Source organism: Rhamphochromis sp. 'chilingali' (genome assembly GCF_963969265.1).
Source record: "Rhamphochromis sp. 'chilingali' genome assembly, chromosome: 7".
NCBI classification, from domain to species: domain Eukaryota; kingdom Metazoa; phylum Chordata; class Actinopteri; order Cichliformes; family Cichlidae; genus Rhamphochromis; species Rhamphochromis sp. 'chilingali'.
This window is the reverse complement of record NC_137934.1, coordinates 32,221,750-32,245,634: the sequence shown is the minus strand read 5'-3', so window position 1 is coordinate 32,245,634 and position 23,885 is coordinate 32,221,750. Positions and strand designations below refer to the sequence as shown.

Below are 23,885 nucleotides of genomic sequence, written 5' to 3'. Positions count from 1 at the left end.
CACAAAAAACACTGCAACACGGTGTCAGCAGACAATAAAAACCCACGGATGACACACATTCTCTTCTCTAATCTAAAATAACCTGGAATCAGATCTGCGCCTGGCATTAGCGCTCCTGCATGATCAGTCATCTATCAGCCTTACAAAAGAAGGCCCAGTAATCCAAGAAGAACAAAAGAAAGAAAGGGAAAAAATGTAGTTTGTATATTACATTTTTAAAAAGAGAAAGAAAAAACATCAAACCGTAAACCGGCTCTTAATAGTAATAATTATAAAAGAGGAGAAATGACAGTCTATACCTGGGGATGATGGGTATTTTGGTGGAAAAATCTTCCCCCCACTTTTTAGGAAACAGGCAACAAACTTTGGGCTTGATGTGGCCATCCGCAGGAACTAGAAAATAGAAACGTGGTTAACCACGACGCACAGTTATTTGTGGACTTTAAAGGAGGCATGTCGCCCCAAAGCTGTACTCTGTAAGCACTTAGTAGAATACTAAGAATACTAGAATTTACAGTACACATTTAAAAGAAGACGAAGAAGACAGATGACAACTTAACATGTGATGACTGCCTGGCACACAACAACTACAACAAGATAAAGAAAACCCAGTGATGAATCAAATCAAAACTCAAACAATTTCAAGTATCCAAATTTCCAAAATTTATTCATTTCAAACTGCATATTGAAAAAAAAATATATACTCAGCTGAAATTGTAACTGTTATAAGGATGGTATTAGTTCCAGTATATATACATGGAGTGGTTGGCTGTTCTGCGTACAGGCCACAATTCTTAAAATACAACTACGGGAATGAAAAAAAAAACCCAAAACAATTTTTCTTCTTTTTGAAATAAAAACTTAAAATATCACAGGAAATATACAGAAATTGTACAAATCAATTAGAAAATAAAAAATAAAAAGTACAAGCGTCATATACCTCTAACAGATGAAAAGTGGGAGACGGAAATATAAATTAAGAACCTATATTTTAAGCTGCATTGAGAGGAAAAACAAAAAAGGCGTCGTTTTTTTAATATATATATTTTTTTTCCAAGAAATAAAATGTTTAGTAATGCTGCCTTTAAAAATGAAAACAACAACAACAACAAAAAGAGCAGTTTTACCTGCTTCGTTTCATGTCCCCTTTTTCTTTCCAGTGTTGTGAAGTGTTAAATGAGCTCCCATAAGAATTTCAGCTCTGCTATCTTTCACTTTTTTTGTTTTTTTTTTATATTTTTATCTGCAGAACTGGCGTTGCTTTATATAAAACAGGAAAAATGAAACAAATCGAAGAAAAAAAAGAGAAATAGAAAAAGAAATATGCAACCTTTTGCAGTTTAACAAACAAATTTCGTCTGATTGTAATGTTTCTTTGATAAATACTGTACAAAAGGGTGATTGCAATAATAAAACATTTTTTGATTGCGACTCCCACTTTCTAAAGTCTTCCAAACTTCATCCGTCAGTGAAAGGGGGTGGGGATGGTGGCTGTGGCGGTGGTGGGGGATCTCCTACCGTTCCTCTAGAGCTTCCTTAGAATAAAATGTGAGACAAAAAAAAGACAAAATAAAAAAGAGTCGTGTGTCCCTTTTTTCTTTTTCTTGGAGACTTCTATACAACTTTTCCCACCCCGAAATTTTTCTGTACAAAAATAGTCCAACGTTAAGTAGTCCACAGTTTCTCTTATAAAAGTTCTTTCTCTTTCTCTCTCCTTTTCTTTCTTGCTTTCATGTCTCTTACATGTGTGTTAACGGCAGCGTGCCGTTGATCGTCGTCCCGGGCACGGCGCTCTGGTAGTGCCCGGACATGTGTAGCCTGGTCTGGGCGGTCGGTTCGCTGACCTCCGCCCCGGGCAGGTACATGCTGATCATGTCTCTCAGATCCCCGCTTTGGCAGCCCGGGGCGGCCCTGTGGGATGACGAGGTGACAACGGGCGGGCTGGAGCTGCTGGACTCGGACTTCACCACCGAGGATGGCCCCATGGAGCCCAGGGCGGTCATCCCTGGCGTGGTTTGCTGGGAATAGGACATGGAGTATGTCGGGGAGCCGTTCATATAGCTCTGGGAGCTGGTCATGGAGTTGTACTGCAGGGCGCTCATATCGTAGCGGTGCATGGACTGCATCTGGCTCGGGTTGTGCGCGTTCAGCCCCGGGTGCTGGTAACCCAGCTGGTCCTGCATCATGCCGTAGCCCCCGTTGGTCCAGCCGTTCATGTGCGCGGCGTAGCTGTCCATGCGCTGGTTCACTCCGCCGCCCAGCCCGGCCCCGACCCCGACCCCGGTCCCCATCCCGTTGCCTCCCGGAGCCAGCAGCCCACCGGGCAAGGTGTACTTGTCCTTCTTCATGAGGGTCTTGGTTTTCCGCCGGGGCCGGTATTTGTAATCCGGGTGCTCCTTCATGTGCAGGGCCCGCAGTCTCTTGGCTTCGTCGATGAAAGGTCTTTTCTCGCTCTCCGACAGGAGTTTCCACTCTGCGCCCAGCCTCTTACTTATCTCCGAGTTGTGCATTTTGGGGTTTTCTTGCGCCATCTTCCTCCTCTGTCCCCGGGACCACACCATGAAGGCGTTCATGGGTCTCTTGACCCGCTCGGGGCTGTTTTTCTGGTTGTTGCCGGTGCCGGACGTGTTGGTGTTGCCCGTGCCCCCCGTGTTGGTCTGGGGAGCTGGGGGCTTCAGTTCAGTCTCCATCATGTTATACATCGGGAACAGATTTTTAATTTCAAAAAAGTTGAATCCCAGAAAAAAAAATGTTAAAAAACAAAGAAGCCAAGAGAAAAACTCCAGCAGCCAAAGGAGCGGACAGTGAGGAGCGAGCAGGGCTGCAGCGAAAAGTTACCTGCCGGGATTTCTCTATGCAACTTTTCTCTGGACAAAAACAACAAGCATCAAGCCGCTTCTCTCCACACACACACACGCATATACACACACACGCACACACACACAGAGACACGCACACACAGGCTCACGCACACACACAGACACTCGCTCTGTTTTCCTCTCTCTCTCCCTCTCAGCGCGCAGAGAGAGAGCCTTCTTCCAAAACAGCTCCCCGCTAATGTTGTGTCCACAAAACTTCTCCCGTCGCTTCTCCGAAAACGAGCGTCAACAAACCCGCACTTTTTCGCCTCTGTCCGCCCGAGCCGAGCCGTGACAACTCCGGATAGTTTGTGAAACAAGTTAATAGACAACCATTCATGCGACCGGGGGCTGTCAGCGTATAAATGGGTTCGACTCGGCCAATCAGAGCCGGCCTTTTTCCCAGCGACACGCCAATGGGAGACCTTAATTAGCATAAAGGGGCGGAGTCTGCCTGCCCCAGACACACACAGAGAGAGCCACACACACATACACAGGGTGCCCATATGGCCAATACCAAGTACATATTTACTATTTCCAGGCTGATGGGGATTTTTCTGTGGGAACATGTTAATGGGAGCACTTGATGATTATTTCCACACTTCATACTGAGAGAGCGCGTGATGCAGAAGCGAGAAAGTGGCTGCTTGCAAACTTTTAGCCCCACACAGAAAGTTAAAGTTGGATAAAAAACTAAACAGAATAAATGACAGTATAAACGTTCAGGAAATGATTTTTAGAGCCTTTAGACTTTACTTCTAACAACAAATCCACAGCTGGGAGTCAAACGCACATGCGCAACTATCAAACATGTTCAGCATCATTCGACCCTAAAGGTGGAGACAGCGTCCGACACAAGCCACAGCCTGCGGGAGCTAACCCTCGTCCCCAAAATCGAAAAGTCACTCATTCCCCTCCGCTTACAACAATCGCTCACCAACACCACCACCCACATCCATCAGAACAAAAGCACAACAACACTTAAATAAACTTTGTTAGTTAACTCAAAGCATCGAATGACTGTGTGTCTGAGTGTGTGTGTGCGTTTGTGAGTGTGTGTGCGTATGAAGGAGGGAGGGCCGGGGGGTTATGAGCTGGTTTTTAGCGTTGAAAAGAGGAAAGGTAATCCAAGATGTTTCCCCCCCTTTTTGTCCCTTTTAGTGAAGTTGAATGCCAACACACAGAAGGCAGACGGGCTCATCTCAGCACAAATAAGCGCTTTTTTGTTTGGGATGTTGTCGCTACATCTGTCCGGACAAAGACCCTACTCCACGTCACTTCCACTGCGAGTGCTGCTGTTGTTGTTAGGGCTTTGTAGTGTGTGTAAGAGAGAGCGAGAGAGAGAGAGGGCGAAGTAAGGCCTTACCGGGGGACGCGAGGAGGGGGAGAAATAAAGGTGAGGAATATTTTAAGATAAAGTGTGTTTGCACAAAAGGCGCAGCTCATTCAGTGAGCCCGAACGAGCGTGTCAGCCAAATAAAGTGTGTGTGAGTGTGTGAGAGACAGAGGGGGGGCGGGGGGTGGGGGGGGTGGGGGGGGCGGGTAGAGAGAGAGAGAGAGAGAGAGGAAAGAGCGGCCTCAGGCCGAAGCAGGCCGAGATTACCGTGTAGGGAAACACATGCCGCAGAGTGCGAAACTATCAGGCTTTAGAGTCTCTGGGAGGAAAAAATAAGTTTTTGTTGTGGGGAGGGGTCTGTGCTGGAAGTGTTAGTTTCACTTGTTTTAGTTCTTTCTCTCCCCCCCCCCCCGCGCTCAAACTGCATTTGAGGTGCCCAGAGCCTCTGTGCTGCGTGACACCAGTGCCGCCTAGTGGAGAACACGGGACCTACACGCGACTGCAAAACTTGAGGGGAGTAGAGGATGAGTTAGAAGTTCAGTTCAACGCCAAGGAAATGCTTAAAAAAGAAGAGTCTAAAAACCTCAGTATTTTTTTTATCACAAAAACCGCCCTTAGACAAAAAAATATATACTGAATATATTGTAATAATAAAGCTCCGAAAAACCCGAGTCACCTGTCACACATCTCCTGGCCTGGATCGCTAAGCCAGAGAGTCACGATAATTAAAGAGAGATGAAGTCCACACACCTGAAAAAATTCCGTTTCAACCAGATGAAATCCCAACTGAAAGTCAACATATCGGGCCTTATTATGACGATTTTCTGTTGTTTTTGTTTTTAATCATTTGATAATAAATAGAGGAGCGGATCCCCCACGCACCCACCCCTTCCCTCGTGCACTCATTATGCCGGCCCCCGGCAACCTTACATAAGATTCATCTTGTGCTTAAAAGGCTGCGAGAGGCGACACATGCAGCTCGGTCCATTCTAATGCAAGGTTGAAATGGGCCGCTCGGCTGCTATCTGCATCTGAGTGTGTTCCCCCTACCTCTAATCTGCTTATGATAATAAAGGAACAGCGGGGCTCTGCGGTTCTCTGAAAGCAGGCCCCAGCCAGTCGGGAATGGCCCCATGCATCCGCAATCATCCTGAATTTGTTTAACAAAAAAAAAAAAGAAGAAGAAGAAGAAGAAGAAGGAAAAAAAAGGGAGAAACCAGTGGGGCGGCCCCCTCGGACCACTTGTAAGCCCCCATGGTATATTCACCAGGTTTGGGGTGAAAAACTGCAAACACGCAGCGGTCTGTGAAACTAAATATGCTGTTTATGTGGTTGCACCAATTTAGGTGACGTAATCTCTGCAAGAGTATTTTTTAAAAACAAGTATGGGTGGAAAATGATTCAAGTATCTCCTGTCAGAATCCTTCTACAGAGGATCTCAATGATCAGAGTTTACCGGTGACAATTTTCAAATGCAACACATGGCAAAATCTATGAAGGGATTTACTCCCGTTACAGTGAAACAAAATAAAAACCACATTTGTTGTTTCAGGTGAAATAAACTTCTTTTTTTTGTTTTTGCTTTTTGTTTTTTGCCACAAGGGCTAAAGAAGCAAACAAGAAATAATCTAAGCAGAATCTTCACCATAATTAATAACGCGAATAATACAAAATACATGAAGAGATTGTTTTACACACACACACACACACACACACACACACACACACACACACACACACATATATATATATATATATATATATATATATATATATATATATATATATATATATATATATATATATATATATATATATATATATATATAAAATCAAGCAGGTTAAATATTTAAACACGATTTGCTGTTGATTTTTTAAATGACAGAACTAAAAATGTCAAAGTGAATTAAATAAATTCGATTATATGGTCAAGCTTCTAAAGTTTAAAGACATTGCAAAACTGAACTGATGTCATTAAACATAAAAGACATCGAGGAATTATGAAAAAAAGAAGATACAATGTAAGAAAATGTGAAATGTAAGTAAAATGTAAACGTGGATTTACTGTAAATTTATGGCGGTCCGAATACAGTAAGCACAGAGGCGCGTAAATTAAGCCTGTAAGTAACAACAATAAGCCGGGGTTGGTTTGGAACACAGCTCAGAGCAAATACTATGATACTCGTGAGTTTTTAAAATAAAAAATTAGAATGTGTTTTTATATTTTTATCAAGCTAAATCAATTTAAATAATTTTTAAATGTAAATGATTTTTGAGCTACACGAAAACCAAACCGGCCGACAACAACACAGACAGTCAGTCAAGCTCATGATTCCAGGCAGTGTCATTCCACAACACTGTTTTATACACACACACACACTGACACGCACACGCACACGCACACACCAACACGCACAGGGCTTCTCCACTCCGCCGCACTCCAACTTACTGCCAGTTTGGGAGTTGTCTTCCTCTCGTCTTGATTGGCAGAAATTAAACAAGTTGCCATGTCGCTCAGCCTCCTTCGTGTCTATCTCTCCCACCGCTGATGGAGCCTCAGCCTGTCCGGGGCAGAGCTCCAGTCGCCGGCACCCAGCCCGCACTTTCCGTTCGTATCCCCCCCGACCCGAGCCACCAACCACCAACACCTGGTAGTCCGTGCGCTTTCGGTGCGCGATTGTCGGCGTGCAGATCCCGGCGTGCAGCCCCGTCGTCTGTCTGGAGCTCTCCGCTGTCTCCTCTCCGCTAGCCCTGCAACAAGAAAAAGCCGTTTATGGCGACACACAATGTGAAAAGGGGGCCGATTTAAAAAGGAGAAGAATGCAAGCAAGAACAACAAAAGTCAGTTATAGCAAAGTCTGTGCCTCTCCTCTCCTATCTTCCACCCCCTAGCTTAGCCCACATAATGAGCAGGAAAAAGCTTTATATTTTGTTCACTGGGTATTCACAGATAATTTGAAGCCATTGTTTCTGCCACAGATGGTTCTTTTTAATACAATAACGGTGCTCTTTGTGAATAGCGAGCCCACAATAAAAATCTAAAGCGTCCTCCTGAATAACCATTTTGTTCTCTCTTGTATAGGCCGAACAAAAGCGCCAGTGAGGTAATGGCCTGCCTTATTGAAAGCCTCAGAATGGGGATTTGATAAAGATTTTTTTTCGCTCCTTTTTTCCTTCTTCTTCTTCTTTTTTTTTTCTTTTTGCAAAGTACACGGCAATGTCAAAGAGAAACTGACACGGGATAAAAAGGAGGGGGGAAAAGGCTGGAAAAAGTGCTTGCAGTTGCAGATTGCAAAGATATTATTATTATTATTATTATTATTATTATTATTATTATTATTATTATTATTATTATTATTATTATTATGATAACTGGATTATAACTGGCAGAAGTCAGATGTGAGGGGCTGTGTTGCAGAGCTGCAGCAGAGCAGGTCAGGTGCATGTTCCTTTTTTTTTTCTTTTTTCTTTTTTTTTTTTTTTACAATGGAGCTTAAATCCAGAATACATTAGCTTCCAGAGGTCTGCTGTGGATTTTGCACAGGGTGTGTCAACTTCTGGACTCCACACAATTAAGTGTCCAGGGTGCAAAATAGCAGCAAACCCTTCTCACTTCTCACTACACAATCACAGAGCAAAGATAAATAAATAATAATAATATTGCATGACCTTAAAGTGCTTATAACTATAACTGGGAAATGTCATAAATGCATGGGTGTTAATGGGAAAAGGGGCGGGGGTGACTCATGTAACATGGTAATGTTGAGATGCTTGCCTATAGGCCTATAGGATGGTTCTTGCAGAAGTGTGCAAGACCCCCTGCACACACACCCACCCACCCACCCACCCACACACACACACACACACACACACACAGTCTTGATGTAATTCGTAATTAACTCATGGCTAATCAATAAAGCGTTTAACACAACGCACAATGGACACACAGGGGATGATCCCCAAGCCAAACATATTGGATGTCACTGATCGTTACAAGGTGAGGACACCCTGTCTGTCACACAGGGTTGGAGGGTGAGGGTGGGGGCAGCTGGAGAAGATTGCAAAGGAGAGGAGAGGGGGCATGAATGGCAGGATGGAGAGAAGGGCAGAGAGGGGATGAGGGGTATAGAGGGATGAAAAGGTGAGAAGGAGATGCAAGGAGAGAATCACATTTCAAACTCACCGAATCAGCCCCCCAACACACACACACACACACACACACACACACACACACACACACACACACACACACACACACACACACACACACACACACACACACATATGATATGTACTTATCAATGACATCAGTGAATAATGGATTAAGAAGAAGGCTTCACTCATGCCTCCTGACAAAGTTCATTCATTCATCAGTTCATAAGATGAGAAAAATGCTATTAAGGCTGATAATAACAAACAAGATGAGAGCATTTGGAAAGTTTGGTGTCATCAGCACAAGCTTTTCTCAGTCTGCTGGTATTCTTTCACTGTGAAGCAGGACTGTTTTGCTACAAGCACCATCTTCTTCAAATGCCTTAATTTCAAAAGCAAGAGCTCAAACTTTTTTCCTTTTTTTACATTTGTATGAACTAAATGAGTTTCTCTCCAAAGTAGAAACGCAATGTGTGCACACAGTTAGTGTGCTTGTTGAATCTACGATCAGCTGTGACAGGAAGTGGGTGGGGGTGGGGGTTTGTTTAACAACAGGTTCTGCATGAACTCATTTGTATTCTTATTTTAAAGAAATAAATACCTAGTTACTTTCATTTTGTGTGTCTTTTATTTGAAAACAATAACCCAGTAGCATTTTTATGCCCTCGTAAAATCACTTGCACACAGGCTAAGCGATTCTCTAGAACTTTGCTTGAAAAGACAGAAACTCAAGCATCAGAAAATCTGAAATGCACCTAGTGTGCATGCACCGCAAACACTGTCTGCGCGTCACTGAGCTCGTAACACAATTACATCTGCATTTAGGTATAAAAAGAGGTGGAGTTTTACTCAAAAGGTGTAAAAGAAAAACCAAACACAAAGTGATGACCAATAGGAGCAAAGGCCTAAAAGGCATCCAGAGAGAGAGAGGAAAAAAGAAGAGAAAAGCACAAGAGCAAGATTTAAAGAGGAAAACATGGCGGAGAGAAAGCGAGAGGGGATCAGCGCTCTCAGTGTGAATAAGCTTAGCTGCAACGAAGCTCAACTCTCTGGCTTTATCTGATCAGTCTGTGCCATGTAGTCTAAATCACAGCCATACCACTCATATTAGAAGAGCCGGAGCACTTTTAATTATAAACCCATCCACAGGGGCCGGAGAATATGATAGCATGTTTGAAAAACTGGAACCAGAGAGAGCGAGAGACAGAGAGAGCGGGAGAGTTCACTGGCACCATGAGAGCTTTTTAGAACGACCAGCATCATCACTGAATACTAATGCATTTTACCTTGAGGCTGACCATTAACATACACAAAGCAAACGGCCACACACAGACACATATTTATGCTCTCAAAGACATTCAATCAGATGCATATTACACATACATGCCTGCATTTCAATATGCATGAGCGCGTATGTGGTGCTGTTTTGTTTGTGTGTGTTTTGTTGGGTTTTTTTCCAGCTCGGCCTAATGGGAGAACCACGGTGCTGCCCCCAACCCCCAGCCCCTCATGTGTCTGCATAACATGTGTGTGTTTGTGTCTGTGTGATGCAGACACACTGACACAGTAATCAGTGAAAAGGGAAGGCCCTGGATGAAGGAGACGTGGCCAACCAGCTGTCAATCACGCTACAAACACAAACATTACAGCACAAATACCCATTCATTAGCACCAATAAACTCGTCCTTGAGAAGAAATAGTAACATCGCTGGAAGGCTTTTTTTTTCTCCTTTTTTTTTTGAGGATCATGGGTCACTGCGCAATGTTTTCAGGACTACCTAAACTACGTTCAGTATTACGAGTTCAAGTCTTTTTTTTTCTCAGTTTAAGCCATTCTCCTTCCTGCCTCTCATCATCGAGTATCATGCCATGATACTTATAACCTCAAAAGGTATCAGCAAGGCAATTTACGCCACATTCAAAGGCAAATCTAAGCCTCCTTTGCTATAAATCTCTTTATATGATGATGCCATTTTAACACTTTCATGTTTACCTGAAATTGACCGAAAGAAAGCACAAGAAGTTGAAAGTAGAATTTGACGGGGCTCGACAGATTGAACCAACTTCAGCAAAAGAGCTGTCGGCTGTGGCGACATCACCAGACACGAAGAAGCATGCCAAAAATAGCAAAATCCTCAATTTTACTAAACAAACAGTTAAAAACATTGAAATTGTTACATTTTGTGAAATCAGCAAGGCACGTAAAAAGAGACGAGTTAGAAACAACATCTCTCTCGTTACTAAAAAAGGCGCTCCCACACTTGTTTATTAACGATGTCACAAAGCCTCACGTTACAGTTGGGTCTCTTAAAAGAACCACACTCATCTATTGCACAGCATTTTGAGTGACAAATCCACCTCTGTGGTGCCAGAGAACAGAAGGTGATTGAAGGTTTCTGCAGCAGACTCTGCAGAGTAACCGGCCTGTGGCTGTCCCGCTCCTCCGCATGATGTAATGCCCAGCTTTGATGTTGCTTTCAAGTTTGAGAGTGGACAGACAACTTTTCAAAAAAGAAATAAAAAAAAAAAAGAAGAATAAGAAGAAGAGGTCTGAAAATGCTAGAGTGGACATAAATTTCCATATGCGGACAGCATTTTAAAAGTTATCTGCCACAATGTGGACATGGTCGGACTTTGAGAAGCGCAGGGCACGAAGCTGTGGAGTTTGAGGATTAAAGCTTTGAAGATACTAAAATGCTGACCGCCAGAAGAAGGGAGGTGGCTGGTCAGTCCTGCAGCTGTTTGTTCAGTAGGCAGGCAGGAACACATACGGACACAGCTGTCAGATATTTGCTGAGCAACACAATATAGTGGCATCTCATTAATGAAGAATGCAACACAAACTGTTTAAACACAGAAGCACAAAGAGCGTCCTTTTGTAGGCCACCACGCTCTTTAGCTATAGTTCATGTTACAGGACTGTGTCAGCATTAATGCAGTCTCAGTGGAAGCTCGTTTCCCCCACTGAAAGGAAAAAAAGGCTTCCATAACAAAAAATTTTGAGTTAATAAGTCAAAAATTTGAAAAAAAACAGCTTTTCAGGTAGTGGGTTGAAATTTTGAGCTAGCTAGCAGCCAATCAGGAAGGTCTGTGAAGGACATCATTTCCTTGTTACCTGGATGGCGATGGTGTTAAAATGCCTTCTGTAGCTGCATAAAAGGTTTAGAGTCAGTGAGTTCATGTCAAAGTACTGGACAGCTAATATCTTCGAGGTAGCAAGGAAATGACTTCTTAACACTAAATTGTCGTTTCTAAGACGATGTATTCTAGATATTTAGTAATTAACTGACTCTTCCTCTTAAACCACCATGAAAGACAGTTTGCACTCACAGTTTTGAATGAAATATCTTTCAGCCAATTTTAATAAATGTAACACAATTATATCTATTCTAAGAATAATAATAACTTTGGAGAGTCACAGACTTTTTAAAAATCTATAATTCTCTGCTAATTAACAAATACCTTCATTTGAGATTTTTTCTTTAACAGGGTGCATACAGGTAAACATTCTAACATAAATAAAAGCATTGCAACAGATGTCAAACAAGATAACCAAAACACTAATTAGATTCTTAAAGTCATGATCTAGCAGTGCAAACCAATGACTTTATGTTAAATCTCTGGTTGTTTGGAGCTAATTAAAAATGCAACAAAACTATTAGAATAAGTTACGCACTCTAACATATTACCATACCAGTGTTAGCATTAACACTAATCACTGCTGTGCAGGCTGAGCTTAGCCTCAAGTTTGTACAGCTGTAAACTCACTTCCGAAACGTTGCTGTTTATTCATTCTGATCATGTTTTGTTTCTCTACAGTCACAGACTATCCTATATGATTATCACTGTTCTGAACAAAACCACCAAGCTCATTTTTCGCCTCCCACTGGCTCTTTCACTGATGTAGAAAACGCTGGAAATGTTGTTCCAACTATGGCCAAGAAGCTAATCCAGAAAATGGAGGTGATAATGACAGAGTGCATGACATGACATGACAATGATTCTGCAATAACTATGCACTGAAAAACAATCGTCTATGCTATATTACAATACTTCACTGAAGAAATTACAAACACCCCTAAGAAGGCAAAACATAGAAATGGTTTCATTATACGAGGGAAACACTCACAAAAACCTGAATTATAATACCTGTTGGAGAATTCTTACATAGCAAAGACGATATTCAAAAGTCAACTTTCAGTTAAAAAAGTTTCTTAAACCTTGTTTTGTATTTTAAGTCACAATTTCTAAACTGTACAGATGGGTGAGTCTATATAGTTTCCATGCCCTAGTTACTGGCATTATTAGAGTTCATTTAGATGACGCTTAACTACCCAATCCACTCTTTAAGTCTGACATCATTAAGTCAACATCCAAACTCCGCTTCTGGTCCCAAAGTCAAACAAACACTGCGGCATCACGGTGAGTTATAAACTGTCTAAAATGAAATCTTTAATAAAATGATATGTTTTAGTTTGACGTTAGCAGGGAGTTAGCTCGCTACTTTCCATCTAAAGATGATATTCCATGTTCTGACTGAAGGATTTCTGAAAAATTAAAATGTACACCTCTGATATCACTTTCGACATAAATGCAGACAGAAAACTAAACAGCAGTGACGTTTGTGGGGTTACTGAAGTTGGACTAGCTGGTATATAATGATGTGCTACGTCGTTGCTAGCGCCACAGCTAGGGTTAGCATAATGTAAACACATTAGCACAGTGAAGCTGGAGGATGAACACTAATGTTTTTTCCACCCACATGAGGGTTTCCGATGGTTAGGGACAAATGCAATTGCATGGTAGGATGCTGTAAACGGACTGAACTTCAATCGGGAGAACAACTGAGATAATCTATTTACAATGCAAGGTTAGTCATTAATATACTGCTGCATGGGCTGGGCTGTAGTTACACCGTAAAGTTTTAAAAACTGAGCTTTAAAACATGCTGTCGATGAATAGTGTAATAAAAACCGATAGAGACCGACAGTGATCACTGACTTTTTGTGCAGATTAAATAGAACAAGATACAAAAGCATTAAAACATGTTAAAAACAGAACCTTAATAAAAACAGTGTAATTTGGACCCAGGGTTCTTACATCATCACTTAACAAGTGGATAACTGCTCAAATGAGCCTAGGATTACCCAAGCTGGTGACTAAGTTGTGAGTTTTGCCTCTAAAAGGACTTTGGTGTGAGCTATCATTACTATCCATTTTAATAATGTGCCAGTCCAGTTTTTTAGCTTTCTACCCACTGTCCACCATTTCCCCTTTATAAGTTTCTTTCCTGTTCTTCAACACAAGTTAAGGCTCAATCACACCAATGCAAAAATAAGACTACCACATTCTTGTAAAAAAAAAAAAAGTTGGCTGCATTTAATTTTGTTGTTCCCTGACACCGACTGAAACAGTGGCCAACATGTCTCCCAGGGGTTGAGGGTGTTGCATGCTCAACCTCTGGGTGACCACTTTTGTTTGCAAGGAGATTGTACAGGTCGCCATGTAGTGAGGGAACCTGTCTCCAAACAATCGTGGTTACACTTGGAGTGATGGCAATCACTCTCAGACAGAATGACAAAGCTTTGCAAATATTTGCTGTCTAAAAGCAGACAGATTTTCATCATGTTGCAATCCGTCTGCACCAAGGAGCACGATATATAATGCATATATATATATATATATATATATATATATATATAGATAGATAGATAGATAGATAGATAGATAGATAGATAGATAGATAGATAGATAGATAGATAGATAGATAGATAGATAGATAGATAGATAGAGATATTTATAACATTTATTTATAACAGTGATCAAAGTCAAGTTGATCAAGTATGTCAAACAGCAAAATGAGATAAAGATAATCTAAGATTTCTTTGTGTTCTTTTTAATTGCTGTGGTTCGTCTTTTCCTGAATTAAAGAAGCATCTGTGTGCAGGGGATGGCCTGACCTGACAAAAACCAACACCACTCTGAATTTAGAACAAGCTATCTGTGGATTACATCTCTACATACCGAGATCAGCATGACATAAAAACTCCAATTAAACGAGCAGTTAAATGTCACTGTGTAGGAATGACAAACCCAAACAGGGTTAGATTTCAGATTAAACATGACATTTGCCTGGCTGCACAAGTGAATGCTGTCACCACTACAAATTATCTGGATGATGATTAAAATGGCATTTTAGCTCATTTAGTGTTTATGGATAGTTTTCATAATGTTTTTATTGCTAACTTGCACAACTTAAAGGCTTCATCATGTTAAACAAACCACAACAGCTGGTTACAAATGCTCAAACGTCATTTGAATTACAGGACTACATGACCGATATCATAAATTAGAAGCATCAAATTCAAATGCCTGAGGAAAAGTGAAGTAAGATATTCAGTTACTGGCATCATATTAAAATTATGATTTTATAATAACCAACTAGTTTGCTTGATTGACAGCTAATAATGATCACACCCAGCCAAAATTGGCGTTTGCAAAAATTGATGCGTGTCAGGAAATGCAGCTGATCTGATATGTCAGGGCGTCTGGTGGGACTGCAGTTCACCATTAAGCTAAAAGATAATCTAACCCAAACATCAGTCACGGATCAAGCCAGAGGAAGGACACTTTACTTTGAAATAACTTGAGCTGATTGACGATTATTAGTGATCAAGTCAGATTAGCAGGCAGAGTGAAAGGACAACTCCCATGGTTTGAGTTGCAGTTAAAAATGTACTTCAGCATGCTGAAAGGAGCTGAAAATAAAATCATAGGAATCTGCTTTAGGGCCATCTGCCTCATGGAGAGCCAGAGGATTGAAGTTAACAGAAAATCCAGTCACACTAAAGCAGGTACAATACATACTGATATAAGCTCTAATATCAGTCAATGTAAATTCAGTGCATATATGTCAACGACACCACTCTTAAACAAACACTGAGATTATGTCTTGTGCATTACAAAACCCAACAAGGGGAAAGAGATGAATCCTGGTCTGTCTCCATGTGTCAAAATGTCCATGACATCTTCATGCTAAAATGCTAAAGGTGTAGGTTGCACCAGCCAACCAAAAGTGGAGCCACATCTCAAATGACTATTGCAATCTGAAGTTTATTAAAGCTTCATTAAAAGTAGGCAAAAAATACACACTGTGTGTTATTAGGCTCAGGCAAAGGAGGGAAGTAAGGCCGATAACAGCAGGGACCTCACATGGTGAGTGTGTGTGACAAATACAGTTAAGCACTCTCTTATACTGGGAAGTGTAAAAGGTGCTATAAGACCACTCACCATTATTGAAATTTACCTGTGCTCTTGGTTTAAATCTGATTTATGATTGCTTTTGGGAACAGACCGGAAATACACCTGACTTCCCGTGTATTGGCTTAACTTCAAACGTCTCATATTGACATTCCCTCACCTGTACAAATCAACATGAGTGCATGGCAAGAACACCAGTCAAGGGAACTAAGAAAATAAGCTCTCCACACTTTGCATGCACAATGGGCTCCAGTTCAAACTCCAACAATTTCTTGGCCTCTTTTGTACACTGAAATATTCACAGACGCAAAATACAGATTTGTCTGTAATATCGCACACATACACACACACACACACACAAACTGCAGCTATATTACAGATGTATACATATAAGATGCTTCACGCTCACTCCATCATACACTCATCTCTCTCCTCTCTCCACTCTCATCTCACTCCCAGCCACCGCTGGTTTTGTTTACAGGCCAATTTGAATGAGAATGAATCTCTCTAATCCACGCCGGCTGCTGCGAGGCCCTGGCCCTTTGTTTGGGATTACTGCAGCTTAGCGCTAGCTAACAATGAGGAGATGAGCAGCTCACCTCATCTCTGCTAATGAAGTGTGGAGAGTCATTTAGCCGGTAGCTAGCTGCTACCGAGCCAGGATGATACCTTCACACGTGCCTGCACGCACACACACTCACGCAGATACATATACGCATTTGTATTTCTACACATGTGAGGACACTAACTGTTGACACTTTGCTTTTGTTCCTCGGTCACACGCTGAGCCTCTCGATCTCAAGTGTTGACCTTAAATACTGTGAAGTATTTAGAAAGTGCGACAAAGGACATGACTACAACTTCTCTGACAATTTCCATGCATAGCCTCGATCATATGTATATGTTCAAGGCTATATGAAGCTTTCATTGTTCTAACCTAAGATGTCTGTTTTTGCACTGTTGCGACAACAATTGTTTGCGGTTTGCCAATTTTAATATTAGTCCAGTAAAATATGCTGAATCTCTTTAAAGATTTTGGGCCTGTTTTGTACCCTATTCTATGTTTGCAATATGAACCTAAAATTCTATTTCTATTTATGGGTTCTACCTTTGTTTCATGCTTTCACAATATATTTGCAAGATAAGTTTGAGAATTTTCAAACCATATTAAATAAAATTTAACAGCAAAGAAATGTGCTTTATGTCAGCTCAAAATGAACAGTGAACGTTGTTCAAACACAGTCCAAATGTGCTGATGTAAACAATATGGCATCACTTCAAGTTTGTGGCCACACGGCTTTCAATTCCAGGCATAATTATTATTTTCAAGGCCCTGCATCTTCCCCTTTCCATAGACTAACCTCCTGAAATATACTGGGCATGGCTGCATGGCAGAAAATCAGATGCAAGAATGGCATACCAATTTTCAAAATAAGAGACTCTAATCCACACTTTAATTTAGAAACTCTCCCAGTGTGCCTTGGAAGGATGCAACAAGGCACAGACACCCATAATACTTGCTGTATAGTTACGCATTAAATCTCTCCAATATCCCCCAGACAATAACTGCAAACTGCATGTCACAGCAACACAGACCTCAACAACTGCCACTAATGGCTTGATTTTAATATGCAGCGTAAACTCAGTATATTGGTTAGCACTCTGTAAAAACTGAATGTTTTAGGCTTTAATTGCACTTGGCATGCTCATTATGCTAATATAGTGGATAGCATTTTGACAGTGCAGATCGTGCACAAACGTGGGCCACACTTCTAATCTTTGAGTTCAAGTGTTTTTATTCTCATCATCATTGGTGTGTAACAATAAGCACCTAGCCATGCAGTTCACCGTTACAAGCATTTCTAAAAGAATGATTAGGAACCTGCTGACTGCACAACTGCACGATATTTCATATTTTCACAGCTCTGACAATACATGTACAGCCACTCTGAAGTCTTCTTTCTATCCTATGTTTCATTCAAAGTAATTATTATTTAATATTTACTGCAGCTCTACAGATGAAGCTTAATGAGCAGGCCAGCTAGCAACATGTTCTTCGTCATTCTCATCTTCAGGGTGATGAAAGATTTTAGGGGATGGTTTAAATTTATGGTGGAAATGAACTAAAGACATTGAATTTAAGACAACTGAATACTTTCATGCCTTATATTCCTTTTTAACTAATGCCGTCTCTCGCTGTTGTCTGATAAGCTTTCTAATTCATGTACATATTACATGCTATAACTTGCTATCTTCAACTTATCTTATACCTTGTTTTCAGTCTGACTGTACATTGACACATTTGGAAATCTAACTGAAGCATTCCCTTAAAAAACAAACAAACACACAGTAACTGCTGTAAAACATGCAAAACACACACATTTATGCTCACGCTTACTGACTGGTATTTGTGTGTGTGGTGAGGGGTAAGCCATGGTCACCAGGGTAGAGAGGCGTCAAGGCAACAGGAGAATCAGGAAGATTTAAGCCTGGCACAAACACACAGAGATAGCAGCGGTCCACACTGAGAGCATGTTGGCGTGTCTTCTGACAAAGTGACTGAGCCTGGCATCTGATTAGCAGAGAGAGAGAGAGGTGAGGAGAGAGACAGAGACCGAGTGGAGAGGAGAGTTTTGATGTTTATCCAGGTTTGTGGATGAGCATGGCAGGATCAGAGCTCTGTGATTGACTTGGATGGTGAGCGAGGGAATGGCCCGATGTTGGTCACATACCAGGACATTCCCCTGGCCTTTACTTACACACTGGTATATGTGACACGTATGGGTACACACTCAAACACACGCACACACAAACACATGCAAGGTTAAACAAAGGTTAATGAAGGGAAGAGGAAGAACATGCGTGGTAATGTTTATTTAATTTGCTCTCTTCTGATGACATTTAGCACTCTTGATCACAATAATCACTCTGTTGTCGTCTACATAGTGCACACTTGAAGCTATCTTGTTCAAAAGTGTTTGCTCTTGGGTTTATTTTCTTGATTTATTCATTGATGGATTTGGCGAATAAAAAGTTTAAAATGTGTGTGTGTGTGTTTGTGTGTGTATGTGTGTGAAGGGGAAGAAGCAGATTGTCCTCAATTGTCCTATACAAAACGCAGCAGCCAGACTACTAACTCGCTCTAGCAAGCGAGCTCACATCACTCCTATTTTATGTTCTTTACATTGGCTCCCAATAGATTTTAGAATTTGTTTTAAAATTATTGTTTTAACGTACAGAGCACTAAATGGCCAAGCCCCAGATTATTTATCCAAGCTTCTCACAAAATACACTACTGCTCGCCGTCTCCGGCTTAAACAAGTTTTCTATTGACTAATGCTTTTTACATTTTTATATTTTTAATTTACATTTAAACTCTATATTGTGTATACTGTGCATTTTGCTATTTATCGTACTGTTTATTTTAATCTCTGTGTGCAGCGCTTTGTGACTACCTGTCTATGAAAAGCGCTTAATAAATAAACTTTACTTACTTACTCAAACAAAAAGAAACATCAACAGATGACAATAAGAAGTCCTAAATCCACCCGTGTTGAAAGGACATGAAAAGACATCTAATTCTCTCTCTCACTCTCGTTCTGTATTTTTGCACAAAATAATTTCTGTTCATCTACCAATCAGTTAATCAGCTTATCACTGCGGCTCTAATTTGCAAATGACAAAAAGGGAAAACACGGAATAATCTGGTATTAAATATAGAAACACAAAAGAAACAAAAACACAATGTGGTACTTCTTCGCCACCTATCAGTGCTCACAGGGAGGGGTCTTCTTTTCGGCACAACGCAGCTTGACAAACTAATAGTCCCTACACACACACACACACACACACACACACACACACACACACACACACACACACACACACACACACACACACACACACACACGTCAATGTTGAAAGTTTGATCTCTTCTAGATCTTTTCCTGTCTGCTTAGCAGCTACTTATAAAATGAATAAGGACTCACCACTGAGTCCTGAGTCCACCACAGACAGGTTCAGACTTCCTGTCTCCACCTGCACACCATTTTAAAACCGAGTCTACGAAATAAAATTAACGTGCCATTGATTCCCCCCCCTCCTAAATTAGCCTGGTTTTTATTAAAGAAATGATGTAAAGACCATGACACTAACCAAGGCTGGAAACAACAGTCGAGGAACCATTTACTGACACTCAAAAAAGTGATTCTTTGTCCTCATGAAGACGTAAAGTAACAAACACCAATGACATAAGAAATATAAAGCAATCAATTTGAAAAAAAAAATGCAACTTAAACATGTCAAATAAAAGGTTTTTTTAACCATTTAATTACAGTTTACAGTTTTAAATTTACAGTTTACGTTGTACTTTTGTAACAAAATTAGATGGAAAATTTATATATAATCCAAATACTTAAAGTTAGCATTTTGGGCATAAATATAGTGCATAAAAAAAGAACAGCACACAAAGTTACTGATTGAACAGGCGTATTTGCTCCTTGTGTAACGCCTGTCCACAGACGCAGGCATTTCATCCTACAGTGTCTACGACAGGCCTACAGACAGTCTAAGTTTGAATCACAGAGTCAACAAGCTGTAAAGTGTAAAAGCCATAAACGCTCAGTGTTTAACTTCAGGCTGAGAAACCTCACACCTCACTGATAATGTGTGCGTTTCGGGAAAGACTCAAACACTGCGGTCTTAGCGAGTCGTGACTTAACGTGCCCTGAGCTCACACGCGTACACTTGGTTTGTCTCCGTCCTGTTTAAACAGGATCTGTTGAATTTCACAACCAGCTCATAAAGGACGCAAAAATGTGTTAAGATCCGCGGGAAAATAAATCCGGACTGTTTGCCTCACTTCTTGTGTACATGCGTGTGTACATATATGAAAGAGTGTGTGAAAGGTAAAGATCTCTGATTGGCCTAAGACCCCGTTAGGGTATGAACTATTGTTTCCGCCTAAATAAGGCCTATTATGTCTTAGCGTCTATGAGTATATTGACATACTTCTTATGCAGTATTGGTATATTTTAGAAATCAACATTTTTATATCAGTAACTAAATAGACTAACTAGATTATAACTACGTATAAATATTCACGTTCTGCCTTCAATTTCAATGACAGGTTAGTGGACGGGGTTTGGACCTGTCTCTCACTAACATTCTTCTGGCTTTCCTTGATTTTGCTTCCTGGTCTTTGTCTCCGTGGGGGATTTTCTCTTGATCTCATATCCAAGTGCTTCTAGGATTACTGTGGCGTCCATGAACTCATTGGTTTCAGCGATATGATGAACAGCGCTGTGTTCATGTCTGGAAGTATCTCCTCTGACAGGACCTTGTCAGCAAGCTCGGAGAGTCATGCTCTGGGCTGGGTGGCTACCTTAGGTGTTCACCCATGATGTTCCTCCTCAGCTCAGTAATGCATCTGTCAGTAATGCAGGTGGCTGGGCATCATCTGCTTCAGTTCCACTACACTCTTCAACCAGGGTTGGCATATGGCCCTAATGCTCACTGGTGTTTTTATTTTGCTGTAGCCTCTGGCTCTTTTGATATTATAGCACTGAGCTACACGGTGCTTCCTGGTCAGTGTGCATCGTAGCATTCCATCAACTCCATGTTCTCAGTCCTTCTCCATGTATGCCTGGTTCCAGTAGCCCACATCTCATCAGTATGTCCTAGTTCTCCAGGACCTGACCTGGACCTTATTAAGCTGGGTGACGTCTGAGTCGGTATGGCTTTTGCTTTGTGTCACTTCCAAGATAGGCTTTTTGCTCATGCAATATACAAGGTGTAAAAAAGAATCATCAGATTTCAAAGTTCTTTAATTCTGCAGCTGTTCACTAATAACTAACGGAACACATACTGTTAGAAAGCGCGTATTGGTAAGTTCCATGTGGTTGATGGTAGGTTGCATAGCAACAGCAGTGGCTGCAGTAACTTCAGACATGATCACAAAAGCATGGGATGAGTATGGACCAATGATGTTGAACACTTAAAGTTTACAATCACTTTAAAAAGTAAAGCCTTTTGAAATGATAATTCTTTCTAATCTACCCTATAAATGTATATATCTACAGTCAGGTGGAAATAATTATTTCATCCCCTGCTGCTTTGTGTGGTTGCTCACTTACAAAGAACTGAACAGTCTTTAATTTTTATGGTAGTTTTACTTTGATGGAGAGAGACAGAATATCAACCAAAAATTTAAAAGATTCGACATTTTCCGCTAGACAGGTAAAGTACTGCAATAGTATTGCAATTTGTGAGTGTTCCCTTGAGTTACTTTTCAGTTACCTTTTAATATAAAAATGTTGTTTAGTTTCATCTTAAGTTTTATTTACAGTTTTTTACAGACGCTAGGACACATTTCACAATACTTAGGTCACTTTTGCAAAACTCTTCACACAATCCTCCTAACTGACCGTCAGCTTGGCAAAGCAGTTCATTTCACATTCAAAATGCACTACAACTACCAAAACACTTTATTCAGGTCTCAAATAAACTCATTCTTCCAGAACACTAGCAAAGGTTGACAGCCGACAAACACACTTTGTCACCCACAAAACAATGACCTAAAAAACACTAACAACATGTAGCATTACAGTGTTTTCTTGTGTAAAACAAGGACACATCTCTGTTTATAATTTCAATATATGTTACTGGAATGGATCAGACATGCAGAATTCGTTAATATTTGTTTATGTATTTTTAGTTTTTTGCACTAAGTAATCCCAAAATACAAGAATTTGTATACACACCATCCACTGATACACATACAATAGTAATGCTAATCTACTCGGTCTTCTCCATTTGGCCACAGGTTCTCATCCACATCACATCTTATGTCATCTAGGGCAACACACCTAGGAAAGAATCTTCTGGCTGCCAGAATTGAAGGAGTTGAACAATTGAAGGAGTAACACCTGTGCAGATGTTCATCTACAATGAGAATCAGCTGTGGCTGGTTAAACTGCATTTTTAGATTTAAAATATGTTTCAATAAAATATTGCTGTTGGATTTTGCTGTCTTTTTAAGTTTTGCATTGTGTTATTGTTTTGGCCATAAGTTTAACAGTTTTGACAACAGTATGTAAGCACATGCAAAATGTCCTGTCCGTACAAAGATTTTTGGCAGTTGTTGTGTCTGAGTGAGAAGATAATTCATGAAATTTGAGAGATGTAGTCATTGAATGCATTTTGTGCCAAAACAATGATAACTGGTCCTCAGTTTAGCCCACATAGACTTCTGTTGTGCTCACTGTGTGAGGAGTTTTGCAAACGTGACCTAAGTATTGAGAAATGTGTATGAGGTGCCGTAAGGGACATTATTACTGAAACGCTCTCACACACACAACTGAAATGCTCTCACACACACTACTGAAATTTTAGCTCTCACACACACTACTGAAATTTTAGCTCTCACACACACTACTGAAACGCTCTCACACACACTACTGAAATTTTAGCTCTCACACACACAACTGAAACGCTCTCACACACACAACTGAAACGCTCTCACACACACTACTGAAATTTTAGCTCTCACACACACTACTGAAATGCTCTCACACACACTACTGAAATTTTAGCTCTCACACACACTACTGAAATTTTAGCTCTCACACACACTACTGAAACGCTCTCACACACACTACTGAAATTTTAGCTCTCACACACACAACTGAAACGCTCTCACACACACAACTGAAACGCTCTCACACACACTACTGAAACGCTCTCACACACACTACTGAAATTTTAGCTCTCACACACACTACTGAAATGCTCTCACACACACTACTGAAATTTTAGCTCTCACACACACAACTGAAACGCTCTCACACACACTACTGAAACGCTCTCACACACACTACTGAAACGCTCTCACACACACTACTGAAACGCTCTCACACACACTACTGAAATTTTAGCTCTCACACACACTACTGAAATTTTAGCTCTCACACACACTACTGAAACGCTCTCACACACACAACTGAAACGCTCTCACACACATTACTGAAACGCTCTCACACACACTACTGAAACGCTCTCACACACACTACTGAAATTTTAGCTCTCACACACACAACTGAAACGCTCTCACACACACTACTGAAATTTTAGCTCTCACACACACAACTGAAACGCTCTCACACACACTACTGAAACGCTCTCACACACACTACTGAAACGCTCTCACACACACTACTGAAACGCTCTCACACACACAACTGAAACGCTCTCACACACACTACTGAAACGCTCTCACACAC

General features: G+C 40.9%; 2 protein-coding genes across 17 annotated transcripts in view; both read right to left on the bottom strand.

Annotated features, from left to right (window-relative positions):
* LOC308399117 (uncharacterized protein) overlaps nucleotides 1–23,885 on the bottom strand; it is a 198,574-nt gene that overhangs the window by 39,063 nt on the left and 135,626 nt on the right. For 9 of the 16 annotated variants that reach the window (XM_080886123.1, XM_080886122.1, XM_080886120.1 and 6 more), the window contains exons 2-3: nucleotides 6,644–6,945; nucleotides 300–393 (exon numbers count right to left, since the gene is read on the bottom strand). In XM_080886123.1, the coding sequence (XP_080742249.1) occupies nucleotides 300–393; nucleotides 6,644–6,945 (396 nt within the window). Of the gene's footprint in view, nucleotides 1–299; nucleotides 394–6,643; nucleotides 7,069–23,885 lie in introns of those variants that run through there. The other 7 variants (XR_013972075.1, XR_013972076.1, XR_013972077.1 and 4 more) reach the window with 2 other exon arrangements.
* On the bottom strand, nucleotides 642–3,207 carry sox2 (SRY-box transcription factor 2). Its single transcript, XM_080886113.1, has one exon. It carries the CDS (start codon nucleotides 2,700–2,702, stop codon nucleotides 1,740–1,742), a length of 963 nt encoding a protein of 320 aa, XP_080742239.1. The 5' UTR covers nucleotides 2,703–3,207; the 3' UTR covers nucleotides 642–1,739.

What these genes read in the sequence shown, in the direction of transcription:
- sox2 (XM_080886113.1), bottom strand. Translation starts at nt 2,702, where the DNA reads ATGTATAACATGATGGAGACTGAACTGAAGCCCCCAGCTCCCCAGACC.